This window comes from Alexandromys fortis, unplaced genomic scaffold (assembly GCF_014885135.2).
Source record: "Alexandromys fortis isolate MF-2015 unplaced genomic scaffold, M_Fortis_MF-2015_v1.1 scaffold_60, whole genome shotgun sequence".
Classification (NCBI taxonomy): Eukaryota; Metazoa; Chordata; class Mammalia; order Rodentia; family Cricetidae; genus Alexandromys; species Alexandromys fortis.
In genome coordinates this window covers 2,205,362-2,228,522 of record NW_026067946.1, presented here as the reverse complement: position 1 = coordinate 2,228,522, position 23,161 = coordinate 2,205,362, and the positions used below count along the sequence as shown (strand labels likewise).

The window sequence follows — 23,161 nt, the reverse complement described above, 5'->3', positions numbered from 1 at the left end:
CCCAAGCCATTCGTGATAATATAACTTAAAAACTGTCCCTGAAAGCTAGCCTTTATTTCATTCTCAGTCTTTAAACTTCAGGCAAATTTTAAAACATTTTCAAGTGGAAAAAAAAAATCACAGCTGAGGAGTAGATCTGCTGCGTTGTTTTTATCTAGAGGATATTAATAAAACTTAGGTCAAGTTTGACCTTTTCTGTTTCATAGTCGATTTCCTCAAAGTGCAATAAATGTTATATAACAACAAAAAAGATCACAGCATTTCTAATGAAAAATAACACAAAATATATCATAAACTTACGTTAAAATAAGGAAATCAAAGAGCAGATCTTAATAACTGGTCTAGAGCTCAGGAGCAGAGCTCCAGCTCAATGTATACAAAGCCCTGGACAAGCCCCCAGCATTCCAATAGTGAGAACAGATAACAGGTCCTTTTTAAAATCATCAGGCTAAAAGGCTGGAGAGATGGCTCAACTGTCAAGAGAACTTGCTACTTGCAAGACCCAAGTTTTGTTCCAAGCACCCAGATCAGGCAGCTCACAACAGTCCGCAACTCCAGATCCAAGGAATCTGATGCCCTTTTCTGGTCCCCACATATATAATCAGACACACACACACACACACACACACACAAAAACCTGCCGGGCTAGGGGCAGTGATGGTTCTGGGAGGTTCTATACACAGGCCTGACAATCTGAATTCAATCCCCATATCCCACAAGTGGCAGGAGAGAACAGACTGACCTCTATACCCCCCCCCCACAGGTACTCCTTTTCACAATAAATAAATAAAATTTACAATTATTAGGCTAAGAGTGGAAAGGAAACCACTCAGCAGTCATTTAAGAATCATGATATATTTACAAACATTCTTATACTTTTCTAAGTAAATGGGCATCAAAAACTAATAAGCAAACAACAATAAACGCAGCCCCAGGTAAAAGAAAAGCAGCCAGAAGGAAGATGGGCAGGACCAAGGGTGTGGGTTCTTAGGCAGACGCATCGCAAGCGTGAGGAGTACAGTGGGCATTGCCGGCTTACCCCTGGGCCGCGATGACAGGCACGCTCTCACTGTAAGTCTGCCGCCAGCACTGTTCACCATTAGCGCCCAAAAACCGGGTCTTTTCTGCAGACAAGATGTTAGAAAGCTGGATTCTCGCAATCCCAAGGAGTAAGTCTTTACTCATCTTATCCCTGTGCCACAATTCCACCAGCAGCGGGATCCTAGAGAGAGAAACCGTGTCCACAATTACCAACTCTGAAGCAGTTCCTTCCAAATGACAGTCTTTGAATGCCTTCATATACTTAGACGTTTGCTACCTGGGAAGTTATTTAACACAATGGCTAAAGGTTCAGCTCCCCAGAGAACAAATATTTGTCTTTGTATCTCTAAACAATAAAGAAAACATTATTATTATTTTCATAAGTCATTACAGAATCTGAAGCTAACCTTCATTCTTCCTTTAAGAACATGATACTCTGAGAAAAGCAGATTTCATAGACCTAAATTTTCCTTGAAAAATCTATTTCCCATAACTAAAATGAAAATGCTTGGTGGCTCAATGGTCAAACTCAAATATTCTTACTCCAGGTGAGGCTCTCTCGTTCCTCAGATTCCCCCAACACTTCACGTAGCAAAGGCATCTCATTTGCAAGGACTATGTTACCGTAGGAAGGTGTCCTGCAGCTGGTGAGGCATAGTTGCAAAATCAAATGCACAGTAAGACTGGGGAAGAAAAACTTCCATGTTTTTCCGAACTTCTACAGGAGGGTTAGTCATAATAGGAGCCGCACTGCCGAAGAAGGGGTAGGAGTACCTAAAATGTAGGAAACGCAAAGTCTTGATATAGTCTACAGATGACATGGAAGACCAGATGTTTGTAAAAGTATACATTATGAGCCAATATAAATTTTAAAGTAAGATAGGAACACTAGACTGACTGGTTTAAAGCATATCCTTTTTATCTTGACAATCCTAGGAACAAGCAAATTCTGACATATAGTAGGCACTCAAGAAATGCTTGATATACTGAATTATAACATATATTAAAGGCCCACTTTCCTTTATATAATAATGTCCTGTTATGTATGGGCTAAAAAGCCCATAGGCCAATGGTTCTCAACCTTCCTAATGTTTTGACCCTTTAATACAATACAGTTGCTCATGTTGTGGTGACCCCTCCAACTATAAAATTATTTTTGTTGCTACTTCATAACTATAATTTTGCTACTGTTATAAATCGTAATGTAAGTATCTGATATGCAGGTTATCTGATACATGACTCCTATGAAAGGGTAGTTCAACCCGCAGAGGGGTTGTGACCCACAGCTTGAGAACTGCTGTCCTTAGGCAATGCCAAAAGGACACATTCTTAGTACTCTGTCTGTGAATAGAGAATCAAGACAAACGAGATCAAATCTATTATGTACACACCAAATGAATGACACGTTTCTTCTTTTCATCATAGAAACCACATGAGATTAAATGTAAGCCTTACTCTGAGTTCATACACAGATTTACAGATATTGTAATGTTTGCTTACACGTCACCCTGCTGCTATTCTTTAGTTCATCGTTATTCATATAGGAAACTATAATCAAACAAACAGTAAAAATCTCATTTCCCTACAAAAACTATATCCTGTATATCACGCTAATCCAATATAATGATTGACCTACTGAAACAAGTTATCTCAGAGTTATTTGTGTCCTGCGATTTCAACTCCTACCATCCCACTATAGAAGAAAAGTATCCCAGCAGACCTGCAGGTTCCACGTATTTTCAAATACAAGTCTTACCTCAAAAATCTGCATATGCAGAGCATAATGATATAGCTGTCAAAGGGAACAAACGAAAGGCCACTACTCTAACGAATCAAACACCAATCCAGCATCTGGTAACTCCATGTCAAGTGCCAAAGAGGTCATGACCAAGTGCTTCCTGTTTGGAATAGTATCTCTCTCTTTCTTTACCAAATGAAATACTATTCTCCTTCATGTACTGGCTCACTTCTAAATGTGCCATCCTACTAAACTGATCAATTTCTCTTATGTACCCTAATACCAGATATATCATTGATATAATGTGGGCAGTTAACCATTAATCAAATCATCCTGACAGCAAAATGCAAAAATTACTATTAGTGCTTTCTAAATGGGACTGTGTAAGGCTCCTTCTCATATATCCAGCCTTGTACCTATGTCTATGCCCTTGGCCAGCATCCTCTCTGGGTGTACTAAAACCATACTCTGCTGCAGCAGCAAAGATCTTAAGACAGCAAAGGAAAAAACAAAAAAGAGAAAAAACAAACAGTAAATAAGTAATAATTCTATTTCTAAAATAAAAAAAGCAAACCCTTTGAGAAAAGCTGCCTTTGAGAGACAATCTTTTGCCAGTCTTCTGTGTCTCAATAGGTGCATCTTAGTAATAATCCCAAGCATTCTGTACGTCAACTGCAGAACTGAGCAGAGGTGGAAAACTTTCATTCATGAGTTCACAACCACACCCAGTGCTGGGTCTCTGCTTCTGTGCATCATTCATAGCCAAGGATGGGAGGCGCAGAAGTAACTTGAGTCAAATGAAAAATTGCACTCAAGTGTAAACTGATTTCTGCAGCTGAACTCAGGCATGCCTCCAGTCACAGCACTGTATGTTTAACTTATATCACAGTCTGAAATGCCTATGAATACGCAGCCTTAAAATAGATGGTGGTATAAAGCCATTTAACTATTATATGCAGTAATTCTTTCTATTGAATGGACACACTTCATTTCAAGTTCAAGCATGGTTTTTATACTCACAGCTATAAGATTCAAGTGTCAGGAAAACAGCATCCACTGTAATACAGTCTTACAGAAAAATCAAATACAAACCACAATTTCCACCTGTAGTGCCTCTTACCAGAAAATAAGCAACCAAAATTATACCTTAAGTGGCAGCATCAATAAATGGTTATAAATGCCTATAACTATTACAACAGAATAGGTAAGGCTGGTACCCACTCCCAGAGCCACTCCGGTTCAAACCTAGTCATCAGGATGCTTTACTGCCATTTAGGCCGCTGGTTTCACAACAGCTGCACTTTCTTTGGCAACTTTTCTCGGCACTGCTTAAAGATGAAAGGCATTTTTCCCAGAACGAAATCAAACCACACCTCAATATGCAGTTGACTGGAAAACTAATCTCTAAGCCATGGATGCTTCTTAAGTCTATTGAAAAGCAAAAGTGATGTGATGTTGCTGGAACAGCAATCTTCTGTCCTGATGTCACCACTTCTGACGCGTTGGAGGTGGCCACTGGCTGGGCCTGTGAAGCAGGTACAGAACTAATGCCTAAAGGAAACATTAAAACAATTAAAGCTGTCATCTTATATACCATCAATCACAGAATTTGACAGGTCTGCTTTGTGAACACATGAAATGAGTCTATCACGGGCATTTTAAAAAGTGGTTTGAGCTGGGCGATGATGGCGCACACCTTTAATCCCAGCACTCGGGAGGCAGAGGTAGGTGGATCTCTGTGAGTTTGAGACCAGCCTGGTCTACAAGAGCTAGTTCCAGGACAGGCTCCAAAGCCACAGAGAAACCTTGTCTCAAAAAACCAAAAATAAACAAACAAACAAACAAATAAATAAATAAAAAGTGGTTTGTTGGAGCTGGAGAGATGGCTCAGAGGTTAAGAGCATTGCCTGCTCTTCCAAAGGTCCTGAGTTCAATTCCCGGCAACCACATGGTGGCTCACAACCATCTGCATGCCGTCTTCTGGCCTGCAGACATACACAAGGACAGAATATTGTATATATAACAAATAAATAAATATTAAAAAAAGTGGTTTGTTCTATACTGCCAAATTCCTATTCTAGAACTACATAAAGAAAAAGTTTGGGGTGACGCATGGTAGAACACTCCTGGAATTCCTTCCTTAAGGGCTGAGGCAGGAGGATCACAAGTTTAAGGTCAACTTGGGTTTCACAGTGGGAGTAAAGCTACTCTCAACACATACTGCAAAACCTAAGAACAACCAGAACGGAACCAACAATGTCTGCTCAAAGCCTGTCAGGCAGAGACTACATTCAAGAGGAGCCTGTGCATGGACATCCAGTCACTAGAAGGGCTAGACAAGATTTACTGCAGATATAATTTTAAGACTTTTTGTAAACTAACTGGAGTGATTTGCACATAGAAAATAGGTCAATAAAAGTTATATCTTAGAAAGACAAGAGCTATGTAATCTAATCCTATTGTGGACCAGAGATGCTTAATGCGTGACTACGTCACACAGTTACTCAGTGATGGAGGTGAGCTTAGACTCCTAGTCCACACTGCCTACTTACACAACTGGTTGTAACTATGGAGCCTTAGCAATGGAAACAACATCTTTATGAAAGTAGAAACATATGGTGATGGAGAGAGAGCGCAGTGATGGTTAAGAGCACATACTGCTTTTGCAGACAAGAACGATTCCCAGAACCCGCTGATAAGTGCCAGTAACTTGGGGGATATGATGCCTCTGATCTCTGTGGGCACCTGCACTCATGTGCAGATAGATACACAAACAACTATACATAATTAGAAATCAAATCTAAAAAATAAACTACATAGACTCTCAAACTCTCGTATTACAAAGTTTACTGTGAGAAGCCATTAATGGCTCTATTCTCTAAAATTTTAGTATAACAAAGCTACTTGAAAGATATATATTCTTTCATTTCTTTTGAACCGACTACTGACAATAAAAAGCAGAGATTTATCAAACCCTTATTTAAAAGTTTAGTAGGCTAAAGTGACATTAAAGTGGAAATTCTGAATCTTCACACATTTGATTCCCAAATCAAGTTCTGCAGTTCTCACTAAGCCATCTATCAAACGACGGCAGAGTCCAATTCCGTCCGTGCGTGGGAAGAGCATGCCTTACCCTTTGCGCTTTGCTTGGGATCCTTATCGTACTGCAGGCTCTCCACTTCACTTTCTGTTGCGTCATCCTTGACTGGAGGAGTCTGGTTTTGAGGTGGCACAGGGGACACACTTGGTGATTTTGGTCCAGCGAGAGTCTTCTCATTTATAGGGGTTAAAACTCTCTTCTTTGAATGCTCAGGTTCATGTCCATTCTGGGTCTTTAATTCAATTAAAGACTAAAAACAATTTTTAAAAATAGAGTATAATTTGCAAAACACTTTCCTTCATAATTAAGCAAAAAACTTGGCGTTGCTTTTTTAGAAAGTACATGCTTCCTTTCCCAGTCTGGATATTCCTAGTCTATTTTTCTTCATAATTTGCAAATTTCCTTAAAGCATCTAGGACCAGAAAAAGGAAGATGAACAGGAAGGAAATATAATATCCAGAGCTGAGTACCAAAATGCATCCTGATGGCTAAGAGGCCTACAATGTGACCCCAGGAACAGTTACTCCTACCTAGACAAGCAATGGCAGCAAAGCCAGACATCTGGGGTGACGGTCTCCCACTCTTTTGTCCCTCTCCACCCTTCTTCTCTTTACATGTGCACACTTTCTAAATTCTCATTTCAGTTTTCCTGTCTTTATAGGCAATATAGGTTATATGTAACCTACATATAAATTCTTTGAAAGAACAATATAGTTGTTTATACGGATAGACACAATAAAGTTCATTTGGGTAAATTAAAAAGAAAGAGAGAGAGAGGGGAGGGGGGGAGGGAGAGAGAGAGAGAGAGAGAGAGAGAGAGAGAAGGAAAGGAGGAAAGGAGAAAAGAGTCAAGGAGAGAACAAAGCTCACACTGTAGCCGAGGCTAGCCCAGCAAAGGAGCACTACTGCAGACTCCAGAGCACACGCCTTCCCTCACTGGTTGCTGTCTGGCACAGTAAACAGCTCTAAGCTGGGAGCAGAAGACATGATTTCCATTACAGAAGACTGTCCCTATGCACAGTCACAAACTGCCGAGCAGAGTCACCATGCTTTCCGAAAGTTGATGCAGAAAGAAGATACAGTAAAATGAGGGCGCCAGTGAAGAATAAAAGACTTGTATGCCAAGAAATTCTACAAAGGTTCAAGTGTGTAATCATGAGGGACATTGGGGAAAGTGACGAAGGAAAGCAGAGTCACCACCTGCCTGGGAATCGATGCCTTCTCTCTGCAGAGCCACTGACACACCCACAGTCGGGGCCAGCTCCAGAGGAACAGGCGCAAGCTTCTGCTTGGCTCGGTTCGGAGGGTCAAGGGTAAACGCACCCTCGACTGTGACTGGATGCTGGTTGATTTCCGTACTGCCCTTCTTCAGTAAGCCATTTAAAGGTATTTCTGTGCTTCCAAGTGACTGATCTCCACAGCAGAGATGAATCTATTATGAGGGGAAAAAAAAAATCAAAACATCGCTTTATATTTTCCCCTTTTCCTAAATGCCATAAACTTTAAAACAGGTCACAGAATGAGAGCAGGAGTGGGCTACCTCACTGACCTTCACAAAATCACTTCAAGTGATGACGATTAACACTGGTCCTCCTGCTTCTGTCTCCTGCGGGTGGTAACACAGATGCGTGCAACCATAACTGGCCTGCATCTCGGTCTTGTGTTAGCGGGTGTAACTTCTTTGTGAAACACCGCTTCTCCTTCTCAGAGTGTGTGGAGGGCCACCCCTTTGTGTGGGTACATGAGTCTTGTGTTAGCGGGTGTGACTTCTTTGTGAGACACCATTTCTCGTTCTCAGAGTGTGTGCAGGGCCACCCCTTTGTGTGGGCACATGAGTCTTGTGTTAGCGGGTGTAACTTTTTTGTGAAACACCGTTTCTGGTTCTCAGTGTGTGCAGGGCCACCCCTTTGTGTGGGCACATGAGTGCAACTGCATCCACCTCCATCAACTTCCACCGTGTTCTTTTGAGGCAAGGTCTCTCCTTGAACTTGGAGCCCATGTTTTTGGTGAGGCTAGCAGCCAGCAGGCCCTAGCGGTCATCCTGTGCCCACCCCCATGGTAAAATTACAGGGTGTTAAACCACTAATGGCCTATCTGGGAGCTGAGACGCAAACATGGGTCTTCATGATTGTGTGGCAAAGCAAATGCTTCTAGCCACAGCTGTCTCTCATCTAGGTTAGCATCTTCTGAAGAGTAGAAATAAAGTCACTACTGGACTATTATGGAGTCAATGTTACTGAATGATTTTTTTTAAATTTATTCATTGTTAGTGTGTGTGTGTGTGTGTGCCCACACACACATGTGTGATATATATGTGGGTATATGAGGGCAGAGGAAAGTTTCGTGGAGACACCTCTTGTTCTACCTTTACGTAGGTTCCAGGGATTTAAATTTGGATGCCAGGCTTCAGGGGAGAAACATTTCTCTCTGAGCAACCTCACTGGCTCTTATGTACAACATTTTTCATACGCCAGAAACAAAATATTTTCAAACACGAGTGTGTCTGTGTGTGGGTATGTGCACATGTGAGTGCATGTGCCGAGTCTAGAAGACGACATGGGATCTCCCGGAGCTGGAGTTACAGGCAGCTCACAGCTGAGAAACAAACTCTAGTCCTCTGTGAGGGCAGTACACACTCTTAACCACTCCAGCTCCCAAACAAAGCATCTTTATAACTTTAATGGTCATTAGAAGCAGGAAAGTCAAAGGTCTTGGTGAGACTATGATACAGAATAAAACTAAAAGTGCTTTTTCTCAAATTTTAATATTTTATACAGTCTCTAGTCTTCCAGATATCTTGGGTTTAACAGAACCACCTTTAAGGTTTAGTACCCTAACATGTAATGCCTCTTCTCATGAGCCACCCAGAATAGAGCCTAACAGCTGAGGCTTTATAAATGGCTATGTAACTATGCATGGATCGCATACCCTACTCAGCTGTTTGATCAACAGCCAACAGCCATAGAACAGAGCCGGGGGACTTCTGCTACTCTCAAGACCTGTAAACAGGATCCAGATGAAGTGTACTTATAGAAAAACACTGGTGGGCAGGTTTTTATAAAAATGTAAATTCTGACTCGGGAGGCAGAGGCAGGCGGATCTCTGTGAGTTCGAGACCAGCCTGGTCTACAAGAGCTAGTTCCAGGACAGGCTCCAAAACCACAGAGAAACCCTGTCTCGAAAAACCAAAAAAAAAAAAAAAAGTAAATTCTGCCACCAAGAAATGGCTCAGAGGTTAAGAGCACTGGTTGCGCTCCCAAAGGGCTCGGGTTCAACTGCCAGCACCCACATGGCAGCTCCAAATGTCTACAACTCCAATTCCAGGGGATCCTGCACCCTCATACAAACCTACATGCAAGCAAAACACCAATGCACATAATATTAAAAGAAAAAAGAATCAGTCTGTGTACAGACAGCTACCACCTCCACTAATAATATAAACACTCTGCCTATAGGCACAGGCTCAATTAGCTTTAAGTAACTACCTCTTATTATGTAACACTGATAACCGATTTATCTCTTAGTAACTGGGTAGTAATGTGTTAACTCCATAAATTATGAAGCAACTGTGATTTCAATGACTTCATGACTTAATACCTAAAAATTAAAAAAGCAAAACCATCTCTGTTACTAAAACACAATACAGGGTAGGGCTAAGCTCAACTTTATGTTTAATGCTTTAAAAACATCTCCAGTAGGAAACAATTTGCTGAAGCACTGACCTGCAGTTTCGAATGGAGAGCCAGGTACACACGCAGAACCTCCACATTGCTGCGTATGCGAACAGACGCTCTCTCAGGCTCAAAGTTTGGGTTGATCAAATCGTTGAACGGCTCATTTGTAACATCATTTCCCAGTAAAGAATAGTAAAAGAAAAACTCAGGTTGCCTTTCTGGAAGCTTCATGGTACATGGAATTAACTAAACATGTAAGGAAAAGAAGAACATTAGAATCTAGGGCACTCCACATGTGTCCGCTGTATTCTAAAAAAATCTTTCCAAGAATGTTAATTTCAGTCTTAAAATTAACCATACAAAATTTCAAAGTCTCTGCCAAGTTACCTTTTTTCCCTCTTTCTTTCTGGCTAGTGGTTTCTTTCAATGGTGCTGCTGGGAGCCAAACTAAAAGTTTTAGAGATGCTAGGTAAGTGCTTTACACCTGAGCCACAGCCCCAGTTTTGGTTCTTTGTGAGATATGGTCACAAGCTGCTCTAAAACTCACAATCCTCCAGCCTCAGCCTCCCGAGTGGTGGGTTTTAGGCATGAGTCATACTGCTTACTTCTCTAACTGCTCCCAAATTGATGGAGGTGGGTTTTGTATCTTATCTGTTGCTTTCATTGGTTAACTAATAAAGAAAACTGCTTGGCCTGATAGGACAAAAAATTAGGTAGGCAGAGTAGACAGAACAAAATGCTGGGAGAAAGAAGCCGAGTCAGGCAGTCGCCATGATTCTCCCACCCGACACAGCCACAGGTTAAGGTCTTCCCTGATAAGCCACCTCGTGGGCTACACAGAATATTAAAAATGAGTTAGATCAATATGTAAGAGCTAGCCAATAAGAGGTTATAACTAATGGGCCAAGCAGTGTTTAAAAGAATACAGATTCCATGTACTTATTTCGGGTATAAAGCTAGCCGTGCGGGCAGCCGGGTGCCAGAAACACGGTCCACAGCTCCTCACAACACCAAATTACTAAGTTGATTAATTTTTAAGTGATTTATTTACTTTCACCTTATGTGTGTGAGTTTTACCTACATGTATGTAAATGCACCATTTATAGTCAATGCCCATGGATGCCAGAAAATGACAATGGATTCCCTGGATTGGAATCATAGGCAGTTGTGAGTCTCCTTAACAACTGACCCATTTCTCCAGCCCCTAATCTTTTTGGGGGATGGGGCAGGCAGAGTCTCACTATGCAGTGCTGGCTGGGCTACAACTTCCTACGTAGATCAGGCTGCCTTGAACTCGAGAGATGTGCCTGCCTCTGCCTCCCTAATATTGGGATTAAAGACATGTGTCACTACACTCAGTTACCCAACTTGATTTTTTTAAATGTGCAAATAAGTTGTAAGGCAAGCCTGTAATTCCAATACTTGATGGTGAGGGCAGGAGGGTCAAGAGTTCAAGGACATCCTCAACTGCACACTGAGTTTGAGGCCATCATGGGCTACGAGAGACACTAAATAATCAATTAATTAATTTAACAAAAGAAAAGTCCAAAGAGACAAAAGACTTGTTTTCAGGTTCTCATTTCATTCAACATGAACATGTAGAAGTTATTTTTGAAAGGAGTCAAGTATTTTAAATTAAGCTTTTCTTATTATCATATACTTTATATCTGATTCTTATTCTAGCAAAAGTGCCACTGTATAAATGAGAAAATGTTAAAAGCCTTAATCCAAACTAGTCAATATATTAACATCTTAGTTCATGTCCTTTATTTAAAAACAAACAACAAGAAACAGCTTTAAGACCAAACCACTGGTAGCTGCATAATGTAATAGGAATGTCACCTTTTAGCGCTAACTTTTGTGGCTAAAAGATGGTATTTTTGTTTATAAGGGAGAAAACATCATCCTTCTCATCTTTTGTTTCCTGAGATTGAAGGGATCAGTATTAGCTCAGGACCCCAAACCAAGTTCTCAGCACAAAGGAGATTTGCCCCAGAGGGACAAAGGGCATGAAATAAGACACAAAGATTAGAGATGGAAGACAAGGGAGAAACGGAAGGGAACAGGGAGGGGAGCAGGGTATTTCTCCCAGAGGAACAGAGATGGGACAGACAAAGCACGCAGGCAAATGGTGATTTATAAAGGGAAAAGGGAAACCCCACATTAGGATGAGGAGTTTGATTTTAACTGTGCATGTTAATTAGGTCAGCCAGAGGGGGCTTCTGATTGCTGGGCTTCAATACTTTGATAGCTGGACCTTGGTAGTCAGTCTAAGAGGACAAAGTGACCAAATAAGGAAACAGACCTTGGTAAGCAGCTTTAGGAATTAATCTAACAGAGGAGAAGGGCAAGGCCTGCCACCAGGGCCGCGTTTGTCATGCTTGTGCTGGCTAGAGGCCCTTCAAGGTCCTCATGCAGCCCCAGGCTGCTGTCAACTTTGCCTCAGCCTCCCAAGTGCTACGATTACAAGCACTGATGAGCCAGCACATCAGGCAAGATATAATATAAACATTTTCTAACAAATTCTTAATATTCATTATGAACATTTCATGTCTCATAGGAAATGCCTTAAATACAGTCAGATATCACAGAACATGGAGGATAAATGACACACTGTCATGAAATGAAACTTAAGTAAAATGTACTGTCAGGCTAAAAAAGTTATAATACAGGGTTAGAGAGATGGTTCAGTGGTTTAGCGGAGCCATTGCTTTTTAGAGGACCTGGGTTCAATTCTCAGCACCCACATGATTGGTCACCATTACCCAATCCCAGGGACTCTGACGCCCTCTTCTGGCCTCAGTGGGTAGCAAGCACACAAATGGTACATGGACATGCACACAGGAAAAACACTCTTTCGTATCAAATAAATAAATCTAAAAATTATTTTTAAGGTTATAATATAGTTCATACTTAAAAAAATCTAAAAATGACAATTCTTATAATTACACCACAGCATTGGAATCTAACATTCAATAAAAGTACACTGATTATTTTAACCTCCATTTTAATATAATTTGTTTAATCGAGAAGATTTTAGTCACATGAACTGAGATATATACTGTAAAGAACATCAATTCTGGGGTCAGACTCCAGCACCCACGTCTCAGGCTAGCTGTGAAGCCTGGAGAAATGGCTGTTCCGTCTCCGCCTTGCTCCAGTAACACGGAAAGGGAAAGGGCAGCACGCAGGACAGCGCCCATCTGAGCGACGGCTGCCTATAACAACAAAACAGTGTCTGGAGGACCTCGCTGCTTCTCTTAACAACGATTACCTCAGGGGAGTTTAGTTAGGTGAAGAAGTATTTACTCTCTTTCACTGATGAAAAAAAGATAAAAATGTATTATGGCAGCTTTTATATATTTCCTAGTACATTTAACTTCCAAGTAATTTCTACTACAGGCAGAGAATGAGATATTCTTTAACATTCTAGAATTCAGAGACACTGAGGTTTATTCAAAGCTTTCAAGACTTTAAGAAGGAAGGACGATTAGTCATCCAGTCCTGAAGCAGCCGCCCTCTATGATCCTGTGAGCTCTCGGCATAACCTTCCTCAGCAGCTGCTCGGCCTCTGCAAAGGCAAGCTTGTTTGTCTAGATGCGATCTCCCTGCCTTTGAGTAAGAGCTGAGAGAAGACACTCAACACCTGAGAGTCACCCAACTGGAAACAAGGTAGCCAGGGAGCCGGCACAACCACCTTTTGCCTGCTCCTGTGCACAAAAATCACCAATCTGCTTCCTACCAGCAGACCTGTACTTCCTCTCAGGTCCTCCTGCCACGATGGCCTCCTATCCCTCTGGAACTTTAAACCCAAATAAACCCTCTCTTCTGTAAGGTGCCTTGCTCACGGTTTTATCACAGAATAGAAAAGTAACTAAGGATGGGTAAGAAAGGCTGAAGAGAATAAACCAAATTTTATGTTGTCCACTCTGCTGAGTGTAAGAAAGTCCTGATTCTGACAGAACACCTTATCCTCGACTAGCGCCCCTGACGATAGGCCAATGCTTATAATTATATAAACAAAGTAAAATGCAATCCCCGACCCAAGTGTTCCTGGCATTGCTAATTTCTTCAAAAAGTCTATTGTTCAACAAAGCAAATGTAGCCAGGCGGTGGTGACACAGGCTTTTGAACCCAGGCAGATCTTCGAGACCAACCTCGTCTTCAAAATGAGTTCCAGGACAGGGTCCAAAGTTACACAGAGAAACCGTGTCTCAAAAAAAAAAAAAAGCAAATGTAGAAGTCCCTTTCAGCACAAGTACAAACGCTGTCTGATGGTCAGTCTCCGCTGTTGCCAACATATTGAAACATATCAAAATCTATAGCAAAAAATGTTTGCTAGCATGAAACATTTTAAAAGACTTTTGTACTTATTTAAGCATGTGTGAGAAGTGTTTGTCTATGTGGGTTTGCACATGTGAATACAACTGTTCACAGAGGTCAAAGCCTGATTTCAAACTCCTGATAAAATCATTAATCTGAGGGGTACCATACCTGCTCCAGCTGGGTGGCAAATGCTATGGTCACTGACAGAATAAAGGGGTCAGTACAATACTCTGCTGGTCCGATCTGATGGTAGCCTCCCTCCTCATTCAACAGGGCAACAATGTCCTTCGGGTCGACTCCAGACAGGCCAGCAGGAACTTTACAGACAAAAAAACATTATATTAGACTGTAATTTCCCATAACTATTTTGTTTCATTATTTTTAGATAAGATCTTGTGATATAGCCCAGTTTTGTTCAAAATTTACTATGTTACCCAATCTGGCCCAGAACTTATTATGTAGACTAACATGGCCTTGAATTCACAATCACTCTGTCTCGACCTCATGTGTGCTAGGATCACAGGTCCATCTCACAGTGCCTGGCCCATCAGAAACATTTAAAAGCTTGTTCTACTTATTTAATTAAGAAATTGGCCATTTTCATGGACACAGTATTTCAAAAGGCTTCCTCTAGGAAGCTTTAATTTTATTTTTCTGTACATAAAAACAGTATTCTGAAGTAAAGTGTTTTTTAAGTCACTTAATGGATCACACAGAGAAGAAATGTCCAGCTCATTTCTTTATCAACTGTGCACTGTAAAGTGAAGAGTATGCTAGACTTGGCTAAGGGCTGGGTAAATGAACAGAGACCACAGGACTGGAAGGCATGCTCCACACAGAGGGCAGTATGTAAGAGAGCCAGCACGGGCAAGTTAACAAAGCCAGAGAAATGAAGGTTGAGGAAGCCTTGTGAAGTAGCTTAGAATCCCAGATATGGAGGGAGCAAAAGGACTCCATATCCAAGGCCTGCCTGCCTGAGCCACAGGGCTAGTTTAAAGCCAGCCTGAGCAACTAAGAAAATGTCTTAAAACAAAAAAATACAAAACCTGGGCTAAGAACACAGCTCGCCAGCAGGACACCTCCGAGCATGTGCAGTGCCCACTATTAATACAAGAACAAAGAACTGAGGCAGGAGAGACAGATCCCCGAATGAGGGCTGACTACAGAAAGAGCTATGGAGACATGAGGACAGAGCTTGGCACACTGAGTTTGCTCACATAATTTTTATGGTTTTGTTTTTTAAGAGTATGGGAAAACCATCAAAAACTTTTAAGAGACCATCCCAGTCAAATGCGGGTCAGTGCGAAAAAATTAGATAGTGTTGAGAAACTTGCAAACTGATTAAAGAAGGAAAAGAGCAAGATGGTCACAAACTAAAATTAGGTAATAGTGCTGGGGAACGCAGGAAAGTGGGCACTCACAGGGGGGAATGTCTCATGGCCCATGAAAACCTGTGTTCTCAGACCATCCGCAAGCAGGCCTCTCCTCTAGGGGCCCACCCCAAAGGATGTGTTTACTCAGCACTGGCTGAGAATGGCCCATGGTTAAGAGCACAGACACTTAGCCAAACGCTGAAATTCCAATCCCAGGGTCTTTTAGTTGTATCAGAAAACTGTATGTTCTTCAGTCTTTGTTTTTCCCTTCCACAAAGCTTTTATGTGGTTGTTGAAGATCAAATTAAACGCTGAAAGCAAAGCACTTAGCACGCTACTGGACACATGAAGCACTCTGACACAGGTAGTCATGGTGAGAGAAGCCCACAGAGCTCAGGAGGTAAAACAACTGATAATAGGCTTCTCTGGCTGAGCACAGCAGCTCATGCTCTAACCCCAACACTAGGACGCCAAAGCAGAACTGCTACGAATCTGTGGCCAGCCTGAGCTACACAGTGCATACCACACTGCAAGACTGTCTCAAAACATGAGAAAAATAAAAAGAAAGCACAATCAAAGTGACAACCTGTATGTTTGGAAATAAAGAAAAATGAGGATGAATCTTATGACACAGAAAGGAACTAAAAGTTTCAATTTGAATACAAGCTATGCAATATTAAAAACATATGAATAAATATATACAAAAAGGTATTATGTAAGTTATAGTTCATGTGTATCTCTTCCAAAATTCAGGAGTTGAAACTTAATGATGACTGTGATAATGGTATTAAATCACAGTCTCAGTCTCAAGAGACAGCTCAGTGGTTAAGAGTATTGGCTGTTCTTGCAGAGGACCTGGATTCAGGCTGTATCACAACCGTCTATAACTCCGCTTCTGGGGGATCCGAAGCACTCTTCTGAAAACGAAGAACACTGCACATACATACATGCATGCAAACACTGACACACATGCATGCAAGCTAACATTCACACACATACATGCAGGCAGACACTCACACACAGAAAAATAAACAAATCTTTTGAAAAAGTAATGAGATGGAGAAGTCAAGACAGCTTTTTCAAGAATGGAACTAGCTGTGTTCATAAAAGGGCTTGGCAGAGGGAGTGCATTTCCTGCCTGTGACTGTCATGTGAAGAACATCAATAATCCCCTCAGATGCTGGTATCTTTGCAGCCTTCCAAGCCTTCAGAAATGTGAGAAATTACCCAGTCCATATTCTGTTCCAGCAGCACAGACTAAGACTATTTACGTGTTCAAACAAATGCACATGTGTATGTGTATTAAATGCATGTATACACATTACATAACTTAGCCCACAAAAGGGGCCTGAGAGCAATAACAAAATAGCAGCTGGCATGCCTAATACCTGAGCTTTTACCTCTAAACATTTTCTTAGTAAAAGGAAGTGGGGATCCTTAGAGAAATGGCTGAACTGAGAGCTGAAACACAGGCAGTACAAGATAAAACCAGATTATCTTCCTGTGCCAGAAAATATGATTCCAGGGTATGACATGAGAGACAGAGCCACACAGACAGCAAGAAACATCGGAGCTGTCCTAGTACACCTGCTGTTACTGGATCACAGTACTTGAGACTAGAGAAGTTAGAAAAAAAATGACTGACAATGCTCATGGCAGGAAGACATGAGGAGCCTTTTTTTTTTTTTTAAACTAAGACCCTTATTAATGGGGATTCTTCAGGGTCCTTAGGGCAGTGTAAGGCAGAGTACTGGGAAGGAGTTTGTGACAGCAGAAGCAACTTCAAAGGCAGCCCCACTCTAAGGCTCACTAACCCACCCCCCTGGTGACACAGGAATCCATTGGTCATGAACAGAATCCGTCGTTCATATAGCAGAGCCCTGCAGCACAGTCAGTTCTCAAAGGGCCCAGCTCCAATTTCCTTCAGAACTTTGGAGATAAAGTATCCATCACATGAGTTTTTGGATGTACCTAAACATGACCAGGGACCTGAGGGAAGGGAAGGGTGAACAGGCAGAGCACAAAGGACACCAAGAACAGTGAATCTCTTCTGAGTGCGACTTCATGGGACATGTAACACAACCAGAACCAAAACCCACCGACTTAGCATGCAGTCACTAAAACCCAAAGAACAGACACTGCCAAAGGTAAAATCCAGGGCGGAGAGATGGCTCCGCACTTAAGAGCACTGGCTGCTCTTGAAGAGGACCAGGGTTCAGTTCCCAGCACCTAAGTGGCAGCTCATAACTGTAAATCCAGTTCCAGGGGATCCAACACCCTCTAATTTCCACTAGCACCAGGCACACATGGAATACACAAACATACACACACACACACACACACACACACACACACTTCTGGTGAGAACGTACCAATGACGTTTCATCAACTGTACCAACAATCGAGTGCTGAGTTGTCGTGAATGAGTTATCCTGAGGGTCCATACCCAGGGAGCATTCTGCACTCCCCAACTCCGCTATGATGTTAAAAGTGCTCTATAAGGGTGCCGGGTGTGCTAGTATATTTCTCTAATCCCAGCCCTCAGGAGGCAAGGGTAGAGGCAAAGACAGGCAGATCTCAGTGGGTTTGAGGCCAGCCTGGTCTACATAGCAAGGTCCGTCCAGCCAGGGCTACACGGTGAGATTCTGATTCTAAATAAATAAATAAATTTAAAACATGTATTAGGCTTTGCTAAACTACAGTTAAATGATAAACATACTATAGTTGAGAGCTTTTCTATGCTCATCCTGGAAAGAAAATGTTTCTAAGTAACAATTTTAAACGACAAAATTCTCTGTTCAAGTTTAGAAACAAAAGCTTTCCCAGATTCTAAGATTTTTAAATAAGAGCTAACCTCTGTAAACAAGTTTGCATGTTACACGTGTTCACAAGTGCTGGGGGATAATGCTCTCTTGTACACTGTAAAGATTTATCACTCATATTGGTTTAATAAAATGTTGATTGACCAGTAGCCAGGCAGGAAGTAGAGGTGGGGTGACCAGACTGGAAGAATTCTGGGAAGAGGAAAGGCAGAGACACTGTTGCAAGCCAGACTCAAAGGAAGCAAGATGAGAATGTTTACTGAGAAAAAGATACCAAGCCACATGGCTAAACACAGACATGAATTATGGGTTAATTTAAGTTGTAAGGGCTAGTTAGTAATAAGTCTGAGTAATAGGCCAAACAGTTTATAATGAATATATAGTAATATAATAATTATATTATGTTAATATAATTAATATAATGTGTGTTTCTTTGAAACTGAACGACTGCAGGACCAGGTGGGACAGAAAGTTCTGTCTACATACAAGATCATATTTGCTTCTAAACAGGGTAAATGAGCTTATATTCCTGTACACAGGTCCCATGACATCACCTTTCCTAAAGTGCTAGTGCAGAGGAACTTGTGCAAGAAGGTCTCTAAGGGAAGATGCACATAACTACATGAGCCAGCACACACCTACAACCCAAACAATCAAGAGGCAGAGGGAGGAGGATGGAAGCATAAAGCCAGCCTCAGCTACATGTGAGGTCCAGACCAGCCTGGTCTACTTGAGACCCTGTCTCAAAACAAAATAAAACAAAAACAAACCAACCAAAAACCCACAAGAGACAGAGGAGAACAAACCTTTTCCATCCCGAGGAGGGGCTCCTTTTGCTTTAAAACTATCCACCTGTGCCTTCGTATCTGTTTCCAAAGTGATACTGATCTGTATCTCAGACTTGAACTTGGTGTATTTGTTACTCAGCAACTGGTACCACTTAGGTGCCTAGATAACAAAACAGAAGGCATGGTGAAACTTAAAGGGAAAGTACTCAGCATGTTACTTAAGGTTTTCACTCTTTCCCTATAGCCTTTTCAGTACCTTTCATCTCTTAAAAAACAAAGGCCAGGCCAGGCATATGGTGGCGCAGCCTTTAATCCCGGCACTCGGGAGGCAGAGGAGGCCAATGTCTGAGTTCTAAGTTAACCTGGTCCACACACTGAGTTCCAGGCCAACCAAGGCTGCAAAGTTAACAGCCTGTCTCAGAACACAACAAAATGTCTTTCCATATTTTCTTCAAAACAAATGAATCCCATTTAGGAAGCCAGCAACTAAGTTTCCCTCTGAGAAAAATACTGAAGCCCTCAGACTGTCTTCTTTGCTCTCATTCCAACATTTCACAGGGGAAAAAACAACATACGGCTATCTTCAGTCTCCAATCTCACGACAACCTTTAGTAACAAAAGCCTAATCAATCATCTGTTTCTTTAGCTCCTTCGCTCAGCACTGATATTAGGTCTCTTCTTGTTGCTCATATCAATTAAGAAAAAAGAAAATGTTACTACTCGTGGTGGTTTGATAAGAGTGGCATCCACAGGCTCATAAGTTTGAATACTTAGTCACCAGGGAGTCGAACTGTTTAAAGGATTAGAAGGATTAGGAGGTCTGACACTACTGGAGTAGGTGTGGCCTCGTTGGAGGAAGTGTGTCACTGGGAGTGGGCTTTAAGGCCCCATTTCTCTCCGTCTGTGGATCAGGAAGTAGCTCTCAATTACACCTCAGAACCATGCCTGCCATGCTTGCTGCCGTGCTCCCATCATGGCAACGATGGACTAAGCCTCCGAAACTGAAAGCAAGCCCTCAGATTAGATATTTCCTTTATAAGAGTTGCCAGTGTCTCTTCACAGCAATAGATCAATGACTAAAATACCACTAAGAAATAGCATAAAATGTCAAGGAAAAGGACCAAAAGTTGTGCTTCATGAGCCATTGACTTGGCAGATACTGACAACAAAGACCTTCTCGGAGGACATGGTAGGTTAAACTACCTGACCACCCACAAGACAGCACCCTCAGAAATCCCAGTGACCAGACCAACCAGAAGACATGGTCAATCCACAACCAAAAGCACAATACCTGCTTTGTTTCTTGAGCGGTTCTTAAGTCCAAAACAATGTAGCCTATGGTTTCCTTGGCAGAAGACAGAGGGTCCAAGGCAAAGCACTGCAGTTTGATAGGAGTGCGCTGTAACCTACACGAAGATGTGTGTGAGCAATATGTGAGTTTTCTTATATTACGTTTCTAGCAGCCTTAAAAAAATTTTATTATCCAGATTACATGTCTGTTGGGCCAAGCATTATCTAGTCTGTATTTTCTAAAAGAGTCTTTAACGAGAAAATAACCATTATTTTTACCTACTTATCTGTACACCAACTAGGTCAATTTTTCCTACACACCTATGATGTATTTGGCCTTCTGCAAGTCAGAAATTGTCATGAATGTTTAAGAATGACAAAACGTTATCTTTCTCATACAGTACTATCACATATAAAACCTGACTACTAAAGTTCAGAACTACAAGGCTTGGCAATGCTCTGTGAGCTCACAGTGACGGCACAGTGTGGGCTCTGTGCATCAGGGAAGCCCTGTCCCAGTCACGCACAGAGCTGAATAGCTAATGGAGTCACTGTCTAACACCACATAGGACTAAATCCACCTAGGAATTCTTAGCCTAAATAACCAAAGTAGTATATCACATGGTACTAAGACAAGTACAAGAATGCAGCATAATTAAATATTCTGAACGCCAGGGAAAAGACAACATTTTAACATTCATTAAGAATTTAATAGTCCTTCAGATAGAATCAACGTATAATCCAGCAATAAAAGTAGTAAGAATTCTGTTAATTTTGTCAATTTTCTGTCCTGACTTTGTGGGAGTTTGGATGGTGGTGGTTTTCCTTTTCTTTTTTCCTTTGAGACAGAATTCTATGTAGCCCAGGCCAGCCCTGAACTCTTTTTGCCCTTACGTCCAGACTATTGGGATTAGAAACAAACCATACTATGCCCAGTTTTTAGAAATATATTTTTAAACCGGGTAGTGGTGGCACACACCTTTAATCCCAGCACTCAGGAGATAGAGGCAGGTGGATATCTGTGAGTATGAGGTCAGTCTAATCTACAGAGCTAGTTCCAGGACAGCCAGGCTACACAAAGAAACCCTGTCTCAAAAAACAAACAAAATGAAACAAAAAACTGCTTTAAAAAACACAATTTGTCATTTACAAATAAAAGTACTTCTGTTCTTGACTATTTCTAGTCTTAAAGTTCACTGAAGAAAAGATGTTACCCTTCAGATCCATCTGATGGGGGAAGACTCACCCACTGTGGGTAGTACCATTCCTCAGACAGTGTATCCTGAACTGTTCAAGAGTGGAGAGGGTGAGCTGAGCACACGCATGCAGGCATTAATGCATTGCTGTCTGCTCTTAACTGCTGATGTAACATGACTGCTTCGAGTCCTGCAACCCTGTCTTCCCTATAGTGACATCTGCGACCCAGGATTGGCTAGATTTCCCTTTCTCCCTAAGGGGCATTCACCAGGGTGCTTTATCACAGCAGCATGAAATGAAACAGAGAGAGAGCCTGTCTCAAACACACACACTCAGCAAACACGATGAGCACCATAACCAGGAAGTTATAAGATGTACTTAAAAGCCATAAACAAGGTCAAAGATGCTGACACAAACTGGGAGGAGCCTCACCTGTGCTGATGAAGAACTTTCCTGTCGATTTCCCAGGCCAACTCGGTAGCAAATTCGGGCTGGTCAGTGTGGTCGACAGGATCGGTAGCCAGCTGCTCTCCATCAAACTTTGCTTCTACCACCAGCATATGCTTTGGACGTTTGGGGAAATGGCGGCCTGAAGAGAGAAGACACGCACATACAGATCACACAGGATCACAAAGCACCTTTTAAATATTGGTGCGTGTCCAGGTAGCTGGCTTGCACACTGCATAAACTACTCCCAAATGCACCTGCACTTGCTTCCATAAACTGAAAGCCGTCACTCAGCACCTAGCGCTTCTTCTCCAACACTAACGGGCATATGAATCACCTGGGGACCCTGCACCAGGGCGGAAATCAGCACGGCAGGTCCAGTGGGCCTGAAAGCCGGCATTTCTAACAGGTGATCAGACCCTGCAGCATGCTTATGGCCCACAAATGAGTACATTAGAAAGAAGAAAAGCAAATGGTAAAGTAAGCGGCTTCAAAAAGAAAACAGGCACTTAGCCTAAAAAGAAAACCAAGGGTCTAGTGGAAAGAAAATTTCAAAATTGGAAGAAAGTAAACGGCAAATAAGAATCCCTAACAATCTTGTGCCGAGGCAATTACTTTGATTTTTCAGTCTGGTGAGGGGGATCATATGGAGGGAATTTTAACCATTATTAAGTAAGCAGCCACCCCCTGCTATTCACCCCGATTAAAGCTACTTGGCGAGGAATAAAATGGACAGGAAAGGCTGGATTTGATGAGCTGGTGGCACATATAGATAGCCCCAACACTGGGGAAGTGGAGGCAAAGAGCCTGGATGACATGACAGCCCACACCAAACCAAAGCAAAACCTCTCTGGCCCCAGCAGAAGCAAGCTGAACTGTAACTGCAGTGTTTGGAAGTACTGCGGCAAGACACACACTGCGCCATTGCTGTGACCCACGGGCCTTAGGAAGTCAACCTGTGACCAACATGGCCTAACCCCCGGAGGAGGAAGTAAAACTGGAGTAAGAGACACAACAGTACAGGACTCCATCAGTGAGGTGCCTGAGACTGCCCAGGGATGGAGTCCATGAAGAACACGACCCAAACCGGGATGGAGACTGATGTAGCATCCAGTTCACCTTGACAAGTTCAACCATCGGTCACGAATTAAATGCTCTGGTTTGAAGAAGAAAAAGAGCTGAGTGCAGCTGACTGCAGCTGAGGGGCAGGGACAGCGAAGAGCAAGCATATTCACTGCTCAGTCGCAAGGCCTGGGGTTTGGGGTCACAAGCCCTGCAGGCTTCCTGTAATCGCAGCTCGTATAACATTAGCTGCAAGACAACAGGACCACTGAGGTTCGCTGGCTCTGAGCTTTACAGAGAACA

The 23,161-nt window shown here is 42.1% G+C and overlaps 1 protein-coding gene across 1 annotated transcript in view; it reads right to left on the bottom strand.

Moving 5' to 3' along the window:
* Nucleotides 1-23,161, bottom strand: part of Cep120 (centrosomal protein 120) — a 56,417-nt gene that overhangs the window by 29,920 nt on the left and 3,336 nt on the right. The window contains exons 3-12 of the mRNA XM_050149271.1: nt 21,782-21,938; nt 20,154-20,268; nt 18,881-19,022; nt 14,048-14,196; nt 9,602-9,799; nt 7,084-7,311; nt 5,913-6,129; nt 4,153-4,330; nt 1,666-1,815; nt 1,040-1,222 (exon numbers count right to left, since the gene is read on the bottom strand). Of these exons, the coding sequence (XP_050005228.1) occupies nt 1,040-1,222; nt 1,666-1,815; nt 4,153-4,330; nt 5,913-6,129; nt 7,084-7,311; nt 9,602-9,799; nt 14,048-14,196; nt 18,881-19,022; nt 20,154-20,268; nt 21,782-21,938 (1,717 nt within the window). The remainder of the gene's footprint in view (nt 1-1,039; nt 1,223-1,665; nt 1,816-4,152; nt 4,331-5,912; nt 6,130-7,083; nt 7,312-9,601; nt 9,800-14,047; nt 14,197-18,880; nt 19,023-20,153; nt 20,269-21,781; nt 21,939-23,161) is intronic.